General features: G+C 36.5%; 1 protein-coding gene across 2 annotated transcripts; it reads left to right on the top strand.

The window, feature by feature from the left end:
- The first annotated feature begins 2,990 nt into the window (after nt 1-2,990).
- Nucleotides 2,991-6,877, top strand: LOC132133443 (potassium voltage-gated channel subfamily A member 1-like). 2 transcript variants are annotated; one of them, XM_059546268.1, is made up of 3 exons: nt 2,991-3,209; nt 3,454-3,632; nt 3,974-6,877. In XM_059546268.1, exon 3 carries the CDS (start codon nt 4,199-4,201, stop codon nt 5,675-5,677), a length of 1,479 nt encoding a protein of 492 aa, XP_059402251.1. In that variant the 5' UTR covers nt 2,991-3,209; nt 3,454-3,632; nt 3,974-4,198; the 3' UTR covers nt 5,678-6,877. The 2 variants fall into 2 exon arrangements, with proteins under 2 accessions (XP_059402251.1, XP_059402252.1); XM_059546269.1 differs by having other exon boundaries at nt 2,991-3,204.
- Nucleotides 6,878-19,733: the final 12,856 nt, after the last annotated feature.

Here is a 19,733-nt window from a genome sequence, read left to right on the forward strand (position 1 = left end):
AATGTAAAAACAATGCTTTTCTTTCCATTTATTCCTCCTAAAAACCCAGAAAAACATTCTCAGCTCTTTTCAACATTAATAATAATGATGATAATAATAACAACAGACGTTTTTTTTTTTTTTTTGTAGAAAATAAGATTGTTAAAAGGATTTCTGAAGGATTGTGTGACTGGAGTAAGCATGCCAAACAATTTGTTTGAAAGTCAGCTTTGATTGTTTCTAATAAACTGTTTAACTGCTCCCCCAAGTGGATATTAAATTATGTTGTGGGATAATTAAATATATTCTTAATAAACTACAAACATAAAATTATATAGATTTATTTTGTTCTCACATTCTCTCTTGTAACTCCTCCCTCACAGTGGCACAGATGACTGAATGGCTCATTATGCAGCTCATTATGCGGCCCTTTGTCTTCTCAGGTGTAAATCATAATGATATTCATGGTAGTTGACGCCTACTCGCATATGACTTTTACCAACAAAAAGTGTCTTAGAAAATTTAAATCAATATATTGTTTTCTGTGAGTGAGTAAACAAGATGATTTTCACATCATTTAGAAAGAAAAATTCTAGGCTACAAGCTCCAGTTCTCAAAAATCCCGGGAACCACTGTTCTTTATGTGTTTTTTTGCCTTATTCAAGCGTTTTAACATTTTTAGTTTTTCACTAACCACGCATAATATTTTTTTTCTCAAAAACACAATCATGTACATACATGCATTAGTACACATATTATTACAGCCCAGTTTGTGCTGATTACAGTGATATTAGTCTTTACCCATTTAGATAATTATAAGAAACTGAAAAAAGCACAAATGTCAAGGCATGACAAAACTTCTCCAGGCCCCAAAAATACCCTTAGACTCCAGAGGGTTTTAAAGGTTTTCTATAAAGTAAAACTTAACATTATGGATTGCAGACCTGAGTGATCCAAGTAATTATCCTGTAAAGATGTTTTCTTTTGTAGTTGTTTATTAAAAAATAATGCTGATGATGCACAAATATTTCTACTGTGGCATTGTAGCGCGTTACTTTGAATCATATTGCTGACCAATCTGGGGGAGGGGAAGCTCATTGGATGATCATTTATAGCAATGGCCCAACAAACACTTCCAATTTAAGTCAGTTGTGCTTAGTCTAGGTCCTTTTTAAAAAAAAATTTGAAGTCAATGCATGCAATTATACTATTTCTCCCAAAATCAAGATAAAGTAATACGGTCATTGTCAGTTTAAACAGAGCGGTAAAACACTTACAAAACTGTACAATTACTCCATCAATAATGTATAACATGTGGGATCTGTGACACTTCAGACAGCTCTGATGAATGACTACTGATGTATTTACGTTGATTGAAGTCACTGGGAAGTCACTGAACGGCAAAGTGAGGGGAGGAAAGGTCTGCCCATTTCTTATTTATGATATTTAGCAGTTAAGAGCTCTCTCACTCCGGCTGCTGTTCTAACAGTGCCTCATAATGATGACTGTAGTGCTTGTACTCTGGCTGATGGACATGTTCAGGAGATCAACTTGATATATGTTTAAGGTACCAGCTAACAATTTACCAAGTTCATAAGTCATCCTGTATAGCGAATATTTATTTAGTGTTTTATTTTTTTAAGCTTTTCCCTCTCTGATTTAAGTCATGAGTTCTTTTACATGTTCCTAATGGGTGGATTTCATGCACAGATCATTTATTCTGATGGTGTTTTTTATCGGTTTGATTATGTTTGTGCGCCACCTACTGGTGAACTTGAGGAAACATCACCGTCCACAAGGATAAAAAAAAAAAGATTTTGTATTACTACATAGTCATCAAAATTATACTGTATTGTTTCATATTTAAATACATATATATAGGTTAATTATGTGTATTACGTCCGTAAAACTTATTAGGCTTAAACGTTTCTGTGCTGAACATATTTTAAGTTACTTAAGGTATTTTTGGGAGGCTTAAAATAAAACGTGGCTTAATAAAATAAAATAAAAAGACAAATTGTGAGCATTCTGAAATGCAGACGTAAAAAAACATAGAAATTGTTTTTAAAATATAAATATTTAAATAATATGAAAATATTATTTCTTAAAACATTTTTCTGCTAAAGTAAAAAGTCACATTTTGATTTTAAATGTGTTTTTAATGTACGTTCTGTTCAATAAAAGGTCAAATGAGTAACCCTAGGAAAAGCCATATCTGAGAACATTACAAAAGCAATACCTGAGGAATATTCATTGCTTAAAACTGTATGAAAACTGATATTTCAAGGCCTAAGGAAAATAATTTTAGAATCATTAAATAATTTTTTTGTGAAAAATTGTGTAACCTTTTTACAAACATGAATGCACATAATTGCATTTATAATTTGGCACATGACAGCTGTATCTTAAAAACATGTCGGATATCATTAACCTGCATGTGACTGGTGTATTCTTGATCAATTTGTCAATTAAACAGAATGATTTCCCCACCATTCTAAATGACAGAAATAATGCTGAAATAAGTGACTCACTAAATCGAACGTTTCTTTTAAAAAAAGAAAAGAATCCAGGTAATTCTAAAGGATAATGAAAGTGGAATGTATAAAAACAAAGTGCTTATAAAATCGCTCTAACCGAGTGTGCTGCAAAAATCGCCTTCCGTACGAGTACATACAACACCCACCCACCCACCCACGTTATTCTATAAATATTCCAACCCCCGCACGAGCTAGTCTCAAACAACAAGCATGGAGTTGTGTGGCGTTTTAACTCTTTTGGATGGGTAAAAAGTCGCAGTATCCCACGAAGAAGAGCACTTTAGAGAAGTCGTCTTTTTATTGTGGTTATTGGTTAGTGTGGTCAGTTAAAGTATCTGTTCACATTAGTGCTCGGCGAATCAGATACTGCGCCAGTGTTGGCACATAAATGCTCTCGCGCATTGCGTGGACAAGCACTTGTAGCCACGCGCGGTCTGCATTGCGTCGAACCCCTCCCCCATACTGTCCTACCCCCTCTCTCCCGCTCTGCGTTCTCCCATGTGCAATACAGTGCAACAATATGTTGGGCATGATTATAGAATTATTCCCTCTCTCCTTATTGATCCCCCCTTTAAGAAGCCTTTCGCATCCATACCGCTCTGTCAGTGTGTCCAGAAAAAACAAACTGCTCGTCATCTTGTCTACTCGTAAGAGGGAAATTTTGCTGATGCAGTAATGTCTGGAAATGGTATGGTTCGCTTTTGCCCCTTAATGTATCTCCCGCCTGAGCTGAGCTGCAGCATTTCAATTTCTCATGCAGTATAAGCCATTTACACCAAGGTGCCGCCGCACGAGCAGGAGCGGAGGGAGGACGTTGCGGCTTCATGTTTTCTTTCAGCCTTTTTTTCTGCTTCTTGTCTTTTAGCACAGGTTTAAATTGAATGTAAAGCTTGGTAATACATCTCAAAGCCATATATGCATTTTTTTTTCATTATAGCACAGCTTGCGAATGTCGTGAATCATTTCCGTTATGGATGTGATATTAATGGAAAGCAACCGAACAGTTTGAAAGTGAGAAGATGTGAAGAGCCTTTTACAAGCGTATTTTCTACAACAAAAGGGAATCGAGGGTGCTTTACTGACAGGAGACTGGCAGAAGACGCATTCCTTCAGTAGGTGAGCACTAAAACTGCCTGAATAAGCCTGAAGTGAAAGTCATTTTCATGTTTTCTTATCTATTTACTCAAACTTACGTATATGCAATTTAATAATATGTTTCCCTAATATAGTGAGAAGTAGACTGCATGTATGTGGTGATGGAGTGAAAGTGACACTGTCCTGTCACGTCTTTTCAATAACCTAATTGAGCATAATGATTCAGAATTGTGCTCTTAAGGCTATGCATTTCTGTAATTTATACATACAATAACATGTAAATAAATAAATAAGTAGTGTGAACTTGCTGAGCTAGCAAATATCGCCGCTGTTCGATCCATTTTTCTCTGACTCGGTGACAGAGGCAGCTGTAGTGGATGCAGTGGAATGGAGCGATGGTCGAACCAGTGACAACCGCAGTGGGGCCACACTGAGGAAAGATCAAGTTATACCATACACCCAGGGATCGAGATAGATCTGAGTGTCTGGAAACGGAGAAAAGGAAGGAAAGCGACGCCTTTGGGAGGGCAGTTAGATGTCTACTCAATTAAATTAAGTCCTGCAGAGCTCCATCTTTGACCTGCAGGATGACAGTCGTGGCTGGGGACAACATGGACGAGACCTCTGCCGTGCCGGGGCATCCGCAGGACACATACCCCCCTGACCAAGATGATCACGAATGCTGTGAACGGGTGGTCATCAACATAGCCGGGCTGCGCTTTGAGACCCAGCTCAAAACTCTTGCCCAGTTTCCAGAGACTCTGTTAGGTAACCCAAAGAAGCGAATGCGGTATTTTGATCCCTTGAGAAACGAGTACTTCTTCGACAGAAATCGTCCAAGCTTTGATGCCATCCTCTATTACTATCAGTCTGGGGGAAGACTGAGAAGGCCTGCAAACGTCCCGTTGGATATGTTCTCAGAAGAAATTAAGTTCTATGAACTTGGGGTCGAGGCGATGGAGAAGTTTCGTGAAGATGAGGGCTTCATTCGCGAAGAAGAGCGGCCCTTACCGGAGCGTGACTTTCAGCGGCAAATCTGGCTTCTGTTCGAGCATCCCGAAAGCTCAGGGGGCGCCAGAGGAATTGCTATTGTGTCTGTTATGGTCATTTTGATTTCCATTGTCATTTTCTGTTTGGAGACTTTACCTGGACTGAAACAGGACCCTGAGGGGCGAATGCACACTATAGGCAATAGCACCTTCTACTACAAACCAAACATCTTGAAAGATCCCTTCTTCATCGTAGAGACCCTCTGCATCATCTGGTTCTCATTTGAACTGATAGTGCGCTTCTTTGCTTGCCCGAGCAAAGCAGCCTTCTTTAAGAACATGATGAACACCATAGACATTGTGGCCATCATCCCCTACTTCATCACGCTGGGTACAGAGCTAGCAGAGGAACCGGACTCAAAGGAGGCAAAGGGAGAGCAGGCAACATCACTGGCCATCCTCAGGGTGATCCGTCTGGTCAGGGTGTTCAGGATCTTTAAGTTGTCCAGACACTCCAAAGGCCTTCAAATCTTGGGTCAGACCCTGAAAGCCAGTATGCGAGAGCTTGGATTGCTTATTTTCTTCCTCTTCATTGGTGTCATATTGTTCTCCAGTGCTGTGTATTTTGCAGAGGCAGAGGAAAAAGATTCCTACTTCACCAGCATCCCAGAAGCGTTCTGGTGGGCAGTTGTGACGATGACCACCGTAGGCTATGGGGACATGGTGCCGGTGACTATAGGGGGCAAGATCGTGGGTTCCCTGTGCGCCATCGCTGGTGTGCTTACCATCGCCCTCCCCGTGCCTGTCATCGTGTCCAACTTCAACTATTTCTACCATAGAGAAACCGAAGGAGAGGAGCAGGCCCAACTCCTCAACGTGAGCAACCCGAACATTGCCTCTGATTCCAACTCCAGTCGTCGCAGCTCCTCGACTGTCAGCAAGTCTGAGTACATGGAGATAGATGGAGACATAAACAACAGCATCGACAATTTCAGAGAGGCCAACCTCAGAACTGGCAACTGCACTATCCCAAATCAGAACTGTGTTAACAAAAGTAAGCTGCTAACCGATGTTTAGAGACACTGTAGAAAGATCAGTCACATAAATATGAATGCTTACTTTACCTCCTCTCGAGAGCCCTTGCGATCCAAATATCTCTACAATGCAGATGAATGAAAAAGACTACACCAAAACATATAGCACATAACTGCAGCGAATGAGGCAGATGATTCAGTATATGCTTAGTCTAATATATTTCCAAAGAGGATGATTGAGAAAAAAGCCTCTTCCAGCACCTAGCTAACATCCATTGAAGGACTCTCGACGACGGGATTATTTAAACATCACGCATGGACTGCAGACTACATTTCAGCAAGCTGCACACTGCATCCGAGAAAGTGCATAAAATACCAAGTGCAGTGTTTGGTGGACGCCTCGTCTGTAGGTGGTCTTCCTCAACTGACCAGCAAAGCACCTTATATGAACAAGACTTATCTTCTGCTGGGATGCTACGGAGGCCAATGTCATCGCCTCATGGACATCCGCATTGCTGCTATTTTCCAGCAGATGCTGTAATTTAGAAATCACCAAGTGATTAAATGCCATGCCCTTTAGATATAAGACTGCACAATGCCGAAAGAGGAGCCTCATAGTTAGCATGTTCTGATTATCCTCATTTTGATATTGGCATGCATCGGACATTACCTCATGGTTATAGGAAATCCATTCCTGTTTTGCTTTTCGTTTGCGTTCAGTTCCATCAGCTCTCCTCTCCATAGACCTCCTCTTATTTGTCACCATGAAAAGTGCACTAGTGTGTCATGATTTGAGATGCTTATCATTTAGGTGTATTTAAAGACTGAATGTTAAACCTTACAGGAAACAGAATCTTAATGATATCATAGCATGTCAAAAGAACCTGCATTATGGCCTAATCAACTAAGGTACTGTGTATCCTAGTATATTTAATGCATGACATCGGTATAATACAGCTTGTTGCAATTGAGATACCTCATAAGGGTGTCGCTGTTACAATCAGGGAAACTAGGGACGTTGATTCCTTGACATTTTCTGAAATGTGGCAAAATATATATGCAAGCCCCAACGCTGGGATGCAAACTTTTCAATCTAAAAAGTAGTCAAAGACAGAAAAAGAACTATCGAGATACTATCAAATGCATATACTCATACTAAGCGCACCTGTAAAAAAAAAAATAAAAAAATAGGAAAAATTTATATAACTTAAAAAGTGCAGTGCATGGGCATTCTCTCTCTCTCTCTCTCTCTCTCTCTCTCTCTCTCTCTCTCTCTCTCTCTCTCTCTCTCTCTCTCTCTCTCTCTCTCTCTCTCTCTCTCTCTCTCTCTCTCTCTCTCGAGGAACACCAAAAACAAAAAAAACAACAAACCTATGGGCAATTATACTTCACGCTTCCATTTTGCAATCAAATTTAGGATTTACAATATGAAAATTTGCTTTATTTATCTATCTAGCAGGATGCAAAAGAGATCATGGCAGAATTACTCATATTAGTTGCTAGTGCCTTTGACCCTCTCAGCAACCGGACAGGTGAAAGTGCCTCGTGAGTAACTGGAGTTTTAGGCAGGGCAAGGGAACAATATCTGCTCTAGAACTGTCATAATGTATATTGAGGCTGGTCATTACAGTGTATACAGAGTGCTTTTCATTTACGTTGTTGTTCTTTTGAACTTTACACATGGTTGTCAGGCACAAATGCTAACCTTTTTGGTGTTTTAATTTGACAGCTGAGCTTAAATATGAAATTGGACATTTGGACCTTTTAGAGTTTCAATCTGCATTTCATTGTAGTTTTGATTATGTTGTGCCATAATAAAGATTCTACCTCAGTGAGGTCGCTGCACAGCTCACTGCAGAGCAGAACATGAGAGTACATAACAGCCTGTGAAGTGTGATACGTCAGAAATAATACACTTAGAGTACCCCAGAATTAGCCTTTTTTCGAGCACTTAAAACAAATGCAACAATGCGACCGCCCCGACCCCTCGGATCCAAAACGTTCCCTTGCTAAGCACAATCAACATTCATGTAGATTCTGTTTTTGATGGTTTGTTATCACAGTGCTTTTTTATTTTTATTTTTTACAAGTAAGAGGTCCGAGGAGAGAAAACAATATAGGCTTTCATATACCACAGGGTACAAAGTACACAATTGTTTACATCGTTAAAAATTAGCAAAATCTGTCATTTTGAAGTATGTCGTCTAAAGACATGTCTACTTAATGTTAAAAGTCATGCTTAGCCCATTACGACTATATTACGCCTGCAGTTGCTGTAAAGAACACATTTTAATACAGTCCTAATTGATTTATTAAGTGTACTGATGACTTAAGCATTAATGTGAAATCTTGTGTTCATGGTAACATAGGCCTTTCCAGTGCATAGCGCTACATTCTTCATTTTTATTTTTCTTGATAATTAAAAAACACTTTAAAATAGCCGCTATTAAATTAGTCTGTTTGGGGTAATTTCATTTAAAGAACACAAGCAAATCGGCCAGAGCAGCTCGTAAACAAGTTGCCAGATCATGTGATCTTTATTGATCCACGAGGTGTGATTGTAATCAAAGGCAAGCAGCAGTATTTTACCTTGGGCAGTTTGCTGTAACACTAACAAGCGTTTAGACACATCTGCCGCAGCTCTGTGTCAGGAAGACCTATTCAGGGTTTTATTAATCTGCTTTTTGTTTATAATTCATAACTGCTTCAGAGAAAGAAAGAAAAACGGGCTTAGCAAGCAAAACAAATCATTGTGTTACTTTTTATCTAGAATTAAAGAATTAACATGCATGATTTTCATGCGACTTATTTTATCACAACAATTTAATACAGTAAATGGAACAATTGTTAAATAAGGACTAACTGTTTCTACTGGGCATGAGAGTGGTGATCAAATCCTATGGTGCTATGCATAATCCTTTATTTAATATCTACACCATAAATCATAGCAATAGGGATTAAGTGTATTATACTGTAGGACTAGAATGCTCATTTTTATATTCACCAAGGGCTGTGGCAAACTTTTGATAAGAATAGAGATTTAAACCTATTATAATGCAAGAGAAAAAAATCATTTCCACCAGTGGAAAAAATTCACATTTTAGTTCTTGAGAGACTATAATTAGAACAAAAATATCCCCTTAACAAGTATTGCTTCCTTTTCTCTATTGGAGCAAACTACTGTATGTTAATAGAAGTTTATTTGGCCTCTTGTCTGAGGTGAGGACAATTTATGAGCAACGTTTTAAATAAATTATGGCTTAGAGGTACAGTAAGTCTTTTATTAGTTGAGTCTGTGTAAATCCATAACACATTACATATATTTCACTTTTTCCGTACTTATTTGGTCGTTTTCTTTTATATATTTGCATCACTCCGAATTTCCTAACAACGCAATCTAACTTTATTTCAAGAAGGAATGGAAGATAAAATTCACTGTAGTGGAAAAATAAAAACAATTAATGACTGACATGCCATCATAACTATTACTAAGTAACAAGATGTGAAAGCTAGTTGTCAAAAAATGAAAAGCTTAGTTGTGCTCCCAGGTTGTGGCCTTTTGGAGGATGTTGCAGACATACTTATTTTCTTCACCTGCGTGGCCTCGTCTAGCTATATAACCATGTTGCATCCATATGGCACTATAGTTAACTGTGCTTTAAAGAACCCATGCCCTTGATAAAACTACAGTAGACTCACAATTGAGTCCATAAGACAAGCCATTACAAATATATAGGAAGATTATAGCTTGTATTGTCGATATCATGAAATAAATCAAATAAATGGCATTAGCATCAAAAATGTACTGTACATTGAACTTTTTTTTGTAATAACTTCAAGTGATACCGCCATACCAAAACTCAACAGCAACCTAGCAATTGCAAAAATCTGCATGGTGTATGGAAGACTGCATGAGCTTAGCCTTTCAAAACTGAGGATCAACTATATGGTTGCTTTGCTTTTAAGCCCTTGCTGTCATTTGTTCCTAAAGCCATCTTCATTATTTATACACCATTGTTGTTCCCTTTTCTTTGGGGAAAGATTCTTTAATCCGTCAAACTCCACTGATCAGATATTTGTTTTTGGATTATTTATTTATGCTTCATTTTGCTGTTTGCTTTCAGGATGCTGAATGACACAAGTCTTGCATTATAATGTCATGGAAATGATGCATTTGACGAAACATTTAATTCTGCCAAAAAAGAAAGCAGGACCGCCAACCTAGAGTCCATGCAGTGCTTGCATACTGACCATCTCAGCTACATGTTTATGTTAGACAGATGATGACTTCATGTTAATGTTTGTTCTGTGTACATCTGGTCAAACTGTTCATGTTGTCTTCCCATGTTTCTGTATGTTTTCTGTCTTCGTTATGCTAAATTGTGTTACAATGTTTTGATTTTGTTGTACATTGACAAAGGCATGGTCTGTGATCTATGCAAGGGTTCTTTTGTTTCTTATGTCGAATATGATTTGATCATACATCCAAATCAATAAATTTTTAATTAGCAGCTGTCAGGTGTATTCTGGTTACTGGTGTTTGGAGACTGTGACTGTGGTACATTTTCAAATCGTTTAGCTTTGAGTAAATGACACTCTCAGAAAACAGTAGAATACACTCTCAGAAAAATGTCTGTATTACCTCATAAAATCATGATTTCACAATATTAACAATCTGTTTAAATGATATTCCATGTTTAATAGTAAACATTATTACATTTTTAAAATATTAATACTTGATGTTTTAATAACAAAGTTCGGGAGGAGCACGATCAGATAAATAACCAGTTCAGCACAGGTGGAGCTCGTCTAGTTAATCATCTTAACTAGCACAATACTTTACTAATATTTATATACAGCCAACTTACCTCTGTCCCACTCCAGTTTCCCGACATCCCTCCTCCACCCCAACTTCTCACTCTTAACTCATCCCAGATTAGGGATGTGGGAGTTCTCTGGGTTTGGGCTATATTCCGAGCTCGGGGCCCTCCTTCAGGACAGCACACCAAATATGCTTACTATTTGCTCAGTCCAATACTTTTACACTATGAAATAGTTTTTACAGTATGACAGGAAGACAAGTACTTTTATTTCTTGTTTATTTATTATTATTATTATTATTATTATTTATTTTTGTTTTGCATTTGTCAAGATCAAATATTAAACCTTGTTACACCAGATATTGAACGGAAAACGAATCATTTTGATGCTATTTCTATAATTATGAAACTACACTTTGAACACTGTTTGTTGATTGTGAAAAAAACTCAGTGCATAACTGGACACTTTGTCCTTAATTCAAATTTATCAAAAACTTTCTGCTGCAAGGTGACAAAAAAGTGATTTGATTAAGATGTGATAAGGATAGTCTATGGGGCTTTCCGTGTGTTTATGTGTATTGTAACAAAAAGCCCAGAGTCATCCATCGTACACTGAACAAGCATGACAACAAAAGGATCTGAACGAGCAGTTTACATCGTCAACAAGATATCTATCTCCTGCTTTCAATCTACATACCGCCTGCTTTTCTTTATATATACGCACATCAGACACATTTGGTTTCCCTTGAGAGTTCTAAACATGATATTGGAGTGCCTTGTGCTTGGAGTACCCTTGCTCTCTCCTCCTCTGCATTGCCCTCTGGAGCTGCAGCAGTTCTCCGCAGGCTAGATCTGGGGTGGGGTGAGCTGGCGTCTGGCCCAGTGCAGCTCCTCAGCACTGAGCTCTGGGTTCCTGTGTCTCATGTCTATGTCTCTGTCCAGGCTTGGTCTGACCGACCCCATGCGTCCTACTGCTAAACATAAGAGTCAACTGCATGTGTTCGCTGTCAAAAAAGAGTTTTATCTTCTGATGTTAAAATCGTTCACATGGATCCTCCAGCTGTGCCACGATGGGGCTGGAAACTCTGCTTCACAATTAACAGCAGCTCAAATATTGTAATCTCTGCCGTCTGCTACACTGATTGAGGATTTCTCAGTTATGAAAACAGAACGCCCTAATGGAGACTGAGTTATATGTTATCTGGGGTCAGACAGAGTTAGTGGCTTGAGTGCAAAGTCAGTGTCCTTGGTCAATTTTAATTGGAAAGTATACATATATATATATATATATATATATATATATATATATATATATATACTACTTTTTAGTAGTATTCATAAATATTCTCTATATTCTCTCTAATATAAATATATAGTCTCTAAATGACAGAATAAAATTCTATTATATTCTATTATTATATATTTTAATAAATAAATCAAGATAACGCTTTAATGATTTATTAATTATACATTTAATAGCAGGTTCCATTTGTGATAATTTACCCAATATAGTGGGACCCCTTCAAGGCAAACAGTCTTTTTTCCTGTCAATAATGGGTGGAAATGTTCAATTGCTTTTTGTGTGGAGGAGTTTTAATGTATGTTCCTATAGAAGCTGGTGTTCAAAAATAAAAACCCTGAGAACTATTCAATGGAGTAAAAACGTGTGATAACTAGCCCCTTCGTCTCTATACCAAACACTAAAAAATGAATTAATGAATCTGAAATCTGAATTAATTCTGAAGGGAACACATACAGATGTAAATACTCATAAATCAGATGGAAAGTCGGGGCTAATGGGACTTTGCATTTCCCTTAGTCAGGCCTCTGGCACGTACAGTGCTGCTAGTTACTCCCTTAAAGACGGAAACTCACCCTGCACAGCTCAATAAAGATGAATCATGCATATCCCGCGGTCATCATGCAGGACTTTTCCTGTATTTGAATGCAGCATTAATATTTTGACAAATGCAAGTCTTTCAGATCTGTTTGGTGAAGCTTTGTATGATCCGCGAGCATCTGAAGCCCATCATGCTGCATCAGTCAGAGCTGCAGATGGTATTGTTGTTTCTGCAAGTGTCATGTGGTCTGATTACCTGATAAAGTATTTTTCCCTTCTCACTGACTTTGCTACTCTGAAATCAGATGGTGGCATCGGATTTCGGAATGCAGATATTAATGTGTGCATCAATCTATACATCCACCCATCCATTTATTCAGTCTGTGCCTTTCGTTTGGCTCACTTTATGGTTTCTTCCTCTCCGCATTATCTCTGTAATGCTGCCGTCAGCCGTGTTTAATAATTAAGGCATGTCCATCAGTTCGTCCATCTTATATAAACTATGCACAGTGCTTTTTGTCAAACCAAGGCCAGTAAAAGTTGATGCACCGTATGGAAAGGAACAGTAATAGCTCCGAACATATGTACGTTACATAGTTTAGGGAATTGAAATTGAAAAGATAAGGGGGAAAAGTCCTGCAGTATGTGTTTTTTTCTTTTTTATTAGCATGATTTTATGCTGTCCATATGCATATGTGCCACTTGTATCAGCACATGCAGGTATCAGTCTGTACATGAAGTGCTTATACAGTGCATGTGCTGCTTCTGTTGCTTCAGTCAGTACATCTAGCCTTTTAATAAGTTGCAGTGGCTGAGCATTGGCTGACCTCACTGTTCCCAGAATACTGATCTCTCCTTACAGCTGTGTCAGCCTGCGGCAATGAGAACGGGAGGAGACTTCGAGTCATCATCCATCAGCATGTATACGCAATATACAGCTCACGCTGTCATTTAAGGTCCATCAGACTCGTTGGAGAGGATCGTCTGGTTGTTGGTAATGTGATAGTGTCAGTGCACAGAAGAGTTCTGCTGTCCTTCATTCATTGTTATATATCTGCTGATGATACATGCATATGTCAATAATATTCAACCTTTCTGGAGAGCAAGAAATAGTGCATTTGACTAATAATGTTGGCACTGATGTTTTTACAGTTATGCAATTTGTGTCATTTTTTATTGGCAAAACATATTCAAGTACTTGTTCATAAGTGCAACTCTCCGACAAATTATATATATATATATAGTTATAATATTCATTTTCTGTTACAAAAACATCAATAACACTTTACAAAAAGTTCCATTTGTTAACAGTTAACTACATTAGTTAACATAAACTAGCAATGAATACTTTTTAAAATCATTTATTAATATTAATGTAAATTTCAACATTTATTAATACATTATTCAAAGTTAAAAGATCTGTGGATATTGTTTCATGGAACCTCATCGTTAACAGTTAGGACCTTATTGAAACGATTACTAAAATATCATGATATAAATATATGTTTGCATAGCAGCCTGCAATTATCATTGTTATTATTTTTATTAATTAATTTATTTACATGCAAGCACTTAAACCTGTTTCAGCTACCTTGCAGGATTTATTATTGTTGTTATTGTTATTTACTTTTGCAAAAAAAAATTATGCTTTATAATTGCTGTTTGCAGCTATATTATTATTATTATTATTATTAACTTGTATTTTTTTAACATTAAAGGTCTAAAACCTCTTGAACCCTGATTTCTTTTTACATGCAATTATATTTTAAATAAATATTTATGAACTGATTTATACTAAATCAACTTTTTTGTATAACATTATGAATTTCCAGCCAAAGAAATTGAAGATTGAATTTCTATGATATTCTCCAAAATAATGTCTGATTAAATGTAAATGTAATACCTTGCATGCCATGTAAGTTGCTTTGGATAAAAAGCAGATCTGCCAAATGCAAATGTTAAATATCATATTAGACGAAGGTCGAAGAGTTGGCATTTATCACAGAATATACTTAAATGTTTTTTGACACAAACATATTTGTATAACTTTTATCAGCAATAAATACTCATGAAATCCTTATTTTGACTTTTGTCTGTTAACATAGCAGTTTATTTCCTTCATTCTCAGGTTACATGTGACTCCTCCCCTGATCTCATAATTTTCACGCTCAGTTTGTGAGATCCCACATGGAAAAAACCTATATGTGGATATATGCGCATATATGAAACCTATATGCAGTGTATATGCACATATATGCTGCATATATGCACATATATGATAATATATATACTGCATATATGCTGTATATATGCCACATATAGGCAAAATTGAGGTGCATATATGTGCATATACAGAAAACATAGGTCTCCTGTATTGCTTCTTCATATCCACATATAAGCCCTATACATACAAGATATGTCTTCTATATAGCTAATGGCAGGATCTGGTCATTTTGTAGCTCATCCCATTTTTGACTGTCATACATGATGCCTAGCTCATATTTTCTATTATCAAGGCAAAAACTTATGCAAGAAATTGTGTATGTGCGAACATGTGAAATTGGTGTCACATGTAATTGGCATGTTATGGAATTTAACTATGGCAATATATTAACATGATATACAGAGCCGGACAGTAACGGAGTACATTTACTTGAGTATAATTTTGAGGGATCTGTACTTTACTCGAGTATCATTTTTGGGGAGTACTCGTGACTTTACTCAAGAACATTTGAGAGGCAAATATTGTACTCTTTACTCCGCTACATTTCTATCCATAACCGTAAGTAACCGTTACTTCTTCGGCCCCGTCCACACGGAGACGGACCCCCGATCTTTTTTTCCCTCGTCTCAAGAAATATCTGCGTCCACACGAAACCGATGTAGTATACATGCCAGACCAGCATGTGGTGCTGTAATTCTGCCACAGATATACACTTAAAACGGAGAAGAAGACATGGATTTGCTGATAAACCTGATAAACAACACTGTAAAAAATGATTCCGCATTTTAGTTTGTTCAATGTAATTTTTTAAGTTGATACAACTTGTAGTTTCTGAATTTGTTCGTTAAACTTAACATGATAAGTTTTCACTATCTCAACTAGTCTGTAAGTTGACTTAACTAGAGTATGAGTCGCCTCAACTTAAAAACATATGCTGAACCAAGTTCTCATTATTTATTGAGAGATCACGTGAAGCGCGAAACAGGGTTCATCGGCATTGCTGGCAACTGGAGAGTTCGTTGGCACATGGCAGATTTATCTTCCATCATCATCAAATCTGGTAAGTAAATTTGCGTTCATATTTGTGTAATGACTTGTAAAATTACATCTATGAGGTAATCATACATGTATTTGTTTACAATATTAATGTTTATTGATCACATTGGACCGCTGCTAATCCAGTTTGGCCAGTTATGTAACCTAGCTAGTTAGCAAACTAAAGCTAAAAATCTAGCCAACTATTACTTCTTCTTTTTTATTATTATTATAATTATTTGACGTAGGCTACATTACTTCATTAAGTTCACAAAATGTGGTTGCTAACGTTAGATGTTAATTTCAGGATATTTCGATCCTCTTGTATTTATAATTTATCACAATAGACAAAGTAATGTTGAAATATCTGCATCGAATTCATTGTGTGTGTGTGTGTGTGTGTGACAGAGACTGAGCGGGAAATTCGTGGCATAAAAAATACCGCGCTTTCACTCTTGTGTTCAAGTTATTTCCGCCTAAATAAGCGAGTCTTATCACTATTTAAGCAAAGCAGAATGTGAGTGGTGCAGCTGAATTATCAGAATCATCCGGTGTTCAAGCTGGATGCTCCATAACTGAATCGTCGTTGTACAGCTGTCTATTTTTACTACTTAAATGTCGAACTCGTTTAAAAGACTGGTCCGTTATGTTTAGTTCATTGTGGGAGATTATGTAACTATAGCAACCGCTTCACCATCGCTTTGTTTTTCCAAAAATTATAGTGGAATGCATTATCAACCTGTGTCCATACAAATCGCCAAATTATACTGTGCTCTAAAAGCATGTAACGTTACTCTTAGTCAAGCTTCGGGATGTTTGTCATAACTGCATCTTTAATGGACAAACTTTCTCCCAGATCATCCTTCAAGAAAAGACCAGAATGAAAGGAGATGAAAAAGAGGAGTCCAGACAAGAGTTTGTGAATACAGCCATGAGCAGATATTCTCTCCAGAGACACGGGATAGTTGAAAATGAACCTCCAGTATCTGAAATAAAAAAGAGGTGGCCAGCTATTTTTTGTGAGAGACAAGGTAAGAGACAAGTCCCACACTGCTGAAAATGGTGTTTAGATGAATATTTATATATTTTTTTGCAGTGTTGTTTAACATGTTGCTGTTATGTTTGTGTCATTTATTGTCATTACTTTAGATCAGTGCAGAATTCAACAGACTAATGTCGCTGGACCTGAGCAAGTCCTTTCTTATGAGGGTCTCGACCGAAATCTACCAAAACTTCTGTGCCTGTACCGTTCTAAGCTCTTTCAACTGTACTTTTTTCATAAACATTATGATCATTTACTTGCAGTTAATCTTGTCCTGCATAGCTTTTATTAGTGCTGCAAAATAATGAAGACAAAGGTTAAATTTAATATAATTAATTAAATAAAATTACTTATTTTTGACTTTCTAGTCAATAATTTTAGTCAATAATTGTTTCCCTTGGGGACATCTTAAAAATTAATTAATTTCATTAACTCTCAGTGATAAAATCAATGCATTTGGATGATAATTTATTCACACTGGAGAAGAAAAAATTATATATTAGCCCTTATAAATGTTGAAATTTCCTTACATCCCCATGAAAAACAACTATCCAAAATAAAGTTTATTTATAGATATGTTAGAGAATGATTTAGAGATATTCTCAAAGTGATTGAAATGAGTATTCGAGCACCACTTGTCATGAAGGTAGCACTTAACAATAATACTCAAGTTGTGCTTAAGTCTTTGAGCTTCAGTGTTGTATGTGTGAAAGCACATTTTGAAGCTTGTCGTTTTTTTAATACAGCACACAGATTCAGAAGAAGAACTGATCAGGGGCATGACTCTAGGAATCATCACAGTGGTGGAAGATGTGACAGACCCCATTCCATGCGACTCTGATGATGTGGCCCTTGTTAGAGGAAGAAGTTGTTCTGCGAGGACTTGGTGACATACCAAATGTGTATGTGAACATGATGAGATTGCTTTATGCTCTTAACATAAACTACCCAAAAAATATTAATTCAGAGGCTGCTGATGAAATACTGTATGTGCAGTGCAAAAGTGCACTCCCTTAAAAATACATTGTTAAAGATGTTGTTGAGGTAAGGTGCTGTGTATTCCTACCAAAGGCCTGTGTTTGTTGAATATTTTACAGTTTTTCTTTTCTAAGTTCTCTGTATCGATGACCTGACATCTATTTTCAACCAGATTTCATGTTTTAAAGTTATTTCAGAATTTATGGGGTTTACCCAAAATTAAAATTATTTTGTTAGATGATCAACCTCATGTTGCTCTAAACCTAAAAGACCTTTGTTGGTCTTTTGAACACACGTCAAGTTATTTTTAATGAAATCTGTGAGCTTTCTGTCCCTCCTTTGACAGCCTCCACAACTAGCACGTTCAAGGTCCAGAAAGGAAGTAAAAGACATCCTTAAAGTAATCCACGTGACTACAAGTGGTTTATATATTTGTTTACATGCAACAGTATCTGCTTTCGCATTTAAACAAGAAGCATATGCTGTCATGTTCTTGTAAACGTGATGGAGAAAACTATTTAATAAAATGGTAGGAAACACTAGCAATGATTCATAAAACTGAACTTAAACCACTGAAATCACTTGGATTACATTAGGGATGTCTTTCCTGGCCCTTGAAAGTGCTAGTTGCGTAGGCTGTCAAAAGTGGGACAGAAAGCTCACAGATTTCATTAAAAATATCTTAATTCATCTTCCAACAAAGGCAAGTCTTAACAGGTATTGGATGGCATGAGGGTGATCAATTAACAATGGTATTAACATTTTTGTGAACTGAGACTTTTTCTAATGAATACTCTTTCCATGCATTTTCTTTATACATTTTCACCATTAAACTTTATGAAATTGCAATAACTTTTTATTTGCCAGATTAATTAGTTTTATTTAGAAGTGAATTTTTTTCTGTAATTACTTTAATGTAGTTTTGAGTTTGTATTTACAAATATTCAAACTTGTTTAGAATTTCTATTCAGAGAAGTGTTTGCTGTATTTTAAAGTTAAAAAGTTGTTACAAAGAAAAGATTGATGGAAATCCTTTGAATGTTAACCGAGTTTGCCCTTAACATTTATTGAATTGTAAGGAAAAATAAAATTGTTTGTATGGAATTGTTAATTATTTGATTAAATGTGCTATTGCAAAAATTGAGTTCAATGAACATACATTTTAGTTCAGATAACTTGAAAATGTAAGTTATCGTATTTCAACTAATCTTTACAAGTCCAGGTAACTTGAAATAAGTTGTTGGGTCAACTATTTCAACTATGTCAACTAAACTTTTTAAGTTGAACATACTTGGTAGATTAAGTCAATAAAACTTAACTGAGTCAAAGCAAAAAGATAACTAAAAAATGTAAGTTTAGTGAGCAAGTTTTTTTTACAGTGTACATTTATTAATCTGTGTTAATGTTAGCGTTCAGTGTTTGTTCATGTTTTTGTTGCTGTTACGTGATGTAGTGGTGTTTGACTAGGGGCAAGACATGGGCTAATGACGCCATACTTTCAGAAAATGTATTCGCCGTCCAGACGAAACGCAAAGGCGGCGTTTTCAAATATATCCACTCTGGGACCCGGTTTCAAAACATCGGTTTCACTCTTCCAAAACGCCAGATCCGTGTGGACAAAAATGCCTATCCAAAAAAAAGAGGAAAAAATAAAAATCTCGGACACCCTATCAAACGTCATTGGATAGTGCAGGAAGGAAGAGGAGGAGGAGGAGGCGACGGAGGAGGAGGATGATGAGGCACGTCATGACAGACCTTCAAAGAATAATAAAGATAATTTTTTTTATCCGTTTAGTTTTTTGTCTTATTTTTGTTCTTGTACTATTTGATTGTTCTTGTAAATACATAATGTACATTTCTATATTTTGGACTTTTATTTGTTGCCTAGCAGGTTTTTTGTCTTATTTTTGTTCTTGTACTATATTTTTTGTTTTGTACTATTTGATTGATCTTGAGTAATTAAATAATGTACATTTCTACATTTTGGACTTGTATGCCTAGCTATGGATTTTAATTTTACTATTATAGGTGAACATATAGGTACATATATACGTGCATATATGTACCTATATAGATATATATATGTGTACATATGTGTAAATATATGTGTGCATATATGTACATATATATATGTACATACATATGTGTGCATATATATGT

This window comes from Carassius carassius, chromosome 50 (genome assembly GCF_963082965.1).
Source record: "Carassius carassius chromosome 50, fCarCar2.1, whole genome shotgun sequence".
NCBI lineage: Eukaryota > Metazoa > Chordata > Actinopteri > Cypriniformes > Cyprinidae > Carassius > Carassius carassius.

Coding starts and splice junctions, on each gene's coding strand:
- LOC132133443 (XM_059546268.1), top strand. CDS start 4,199: ATGACAGTCGTGGCTGGGGACAACATGGACGAGACCTCTGCCGTGCCG.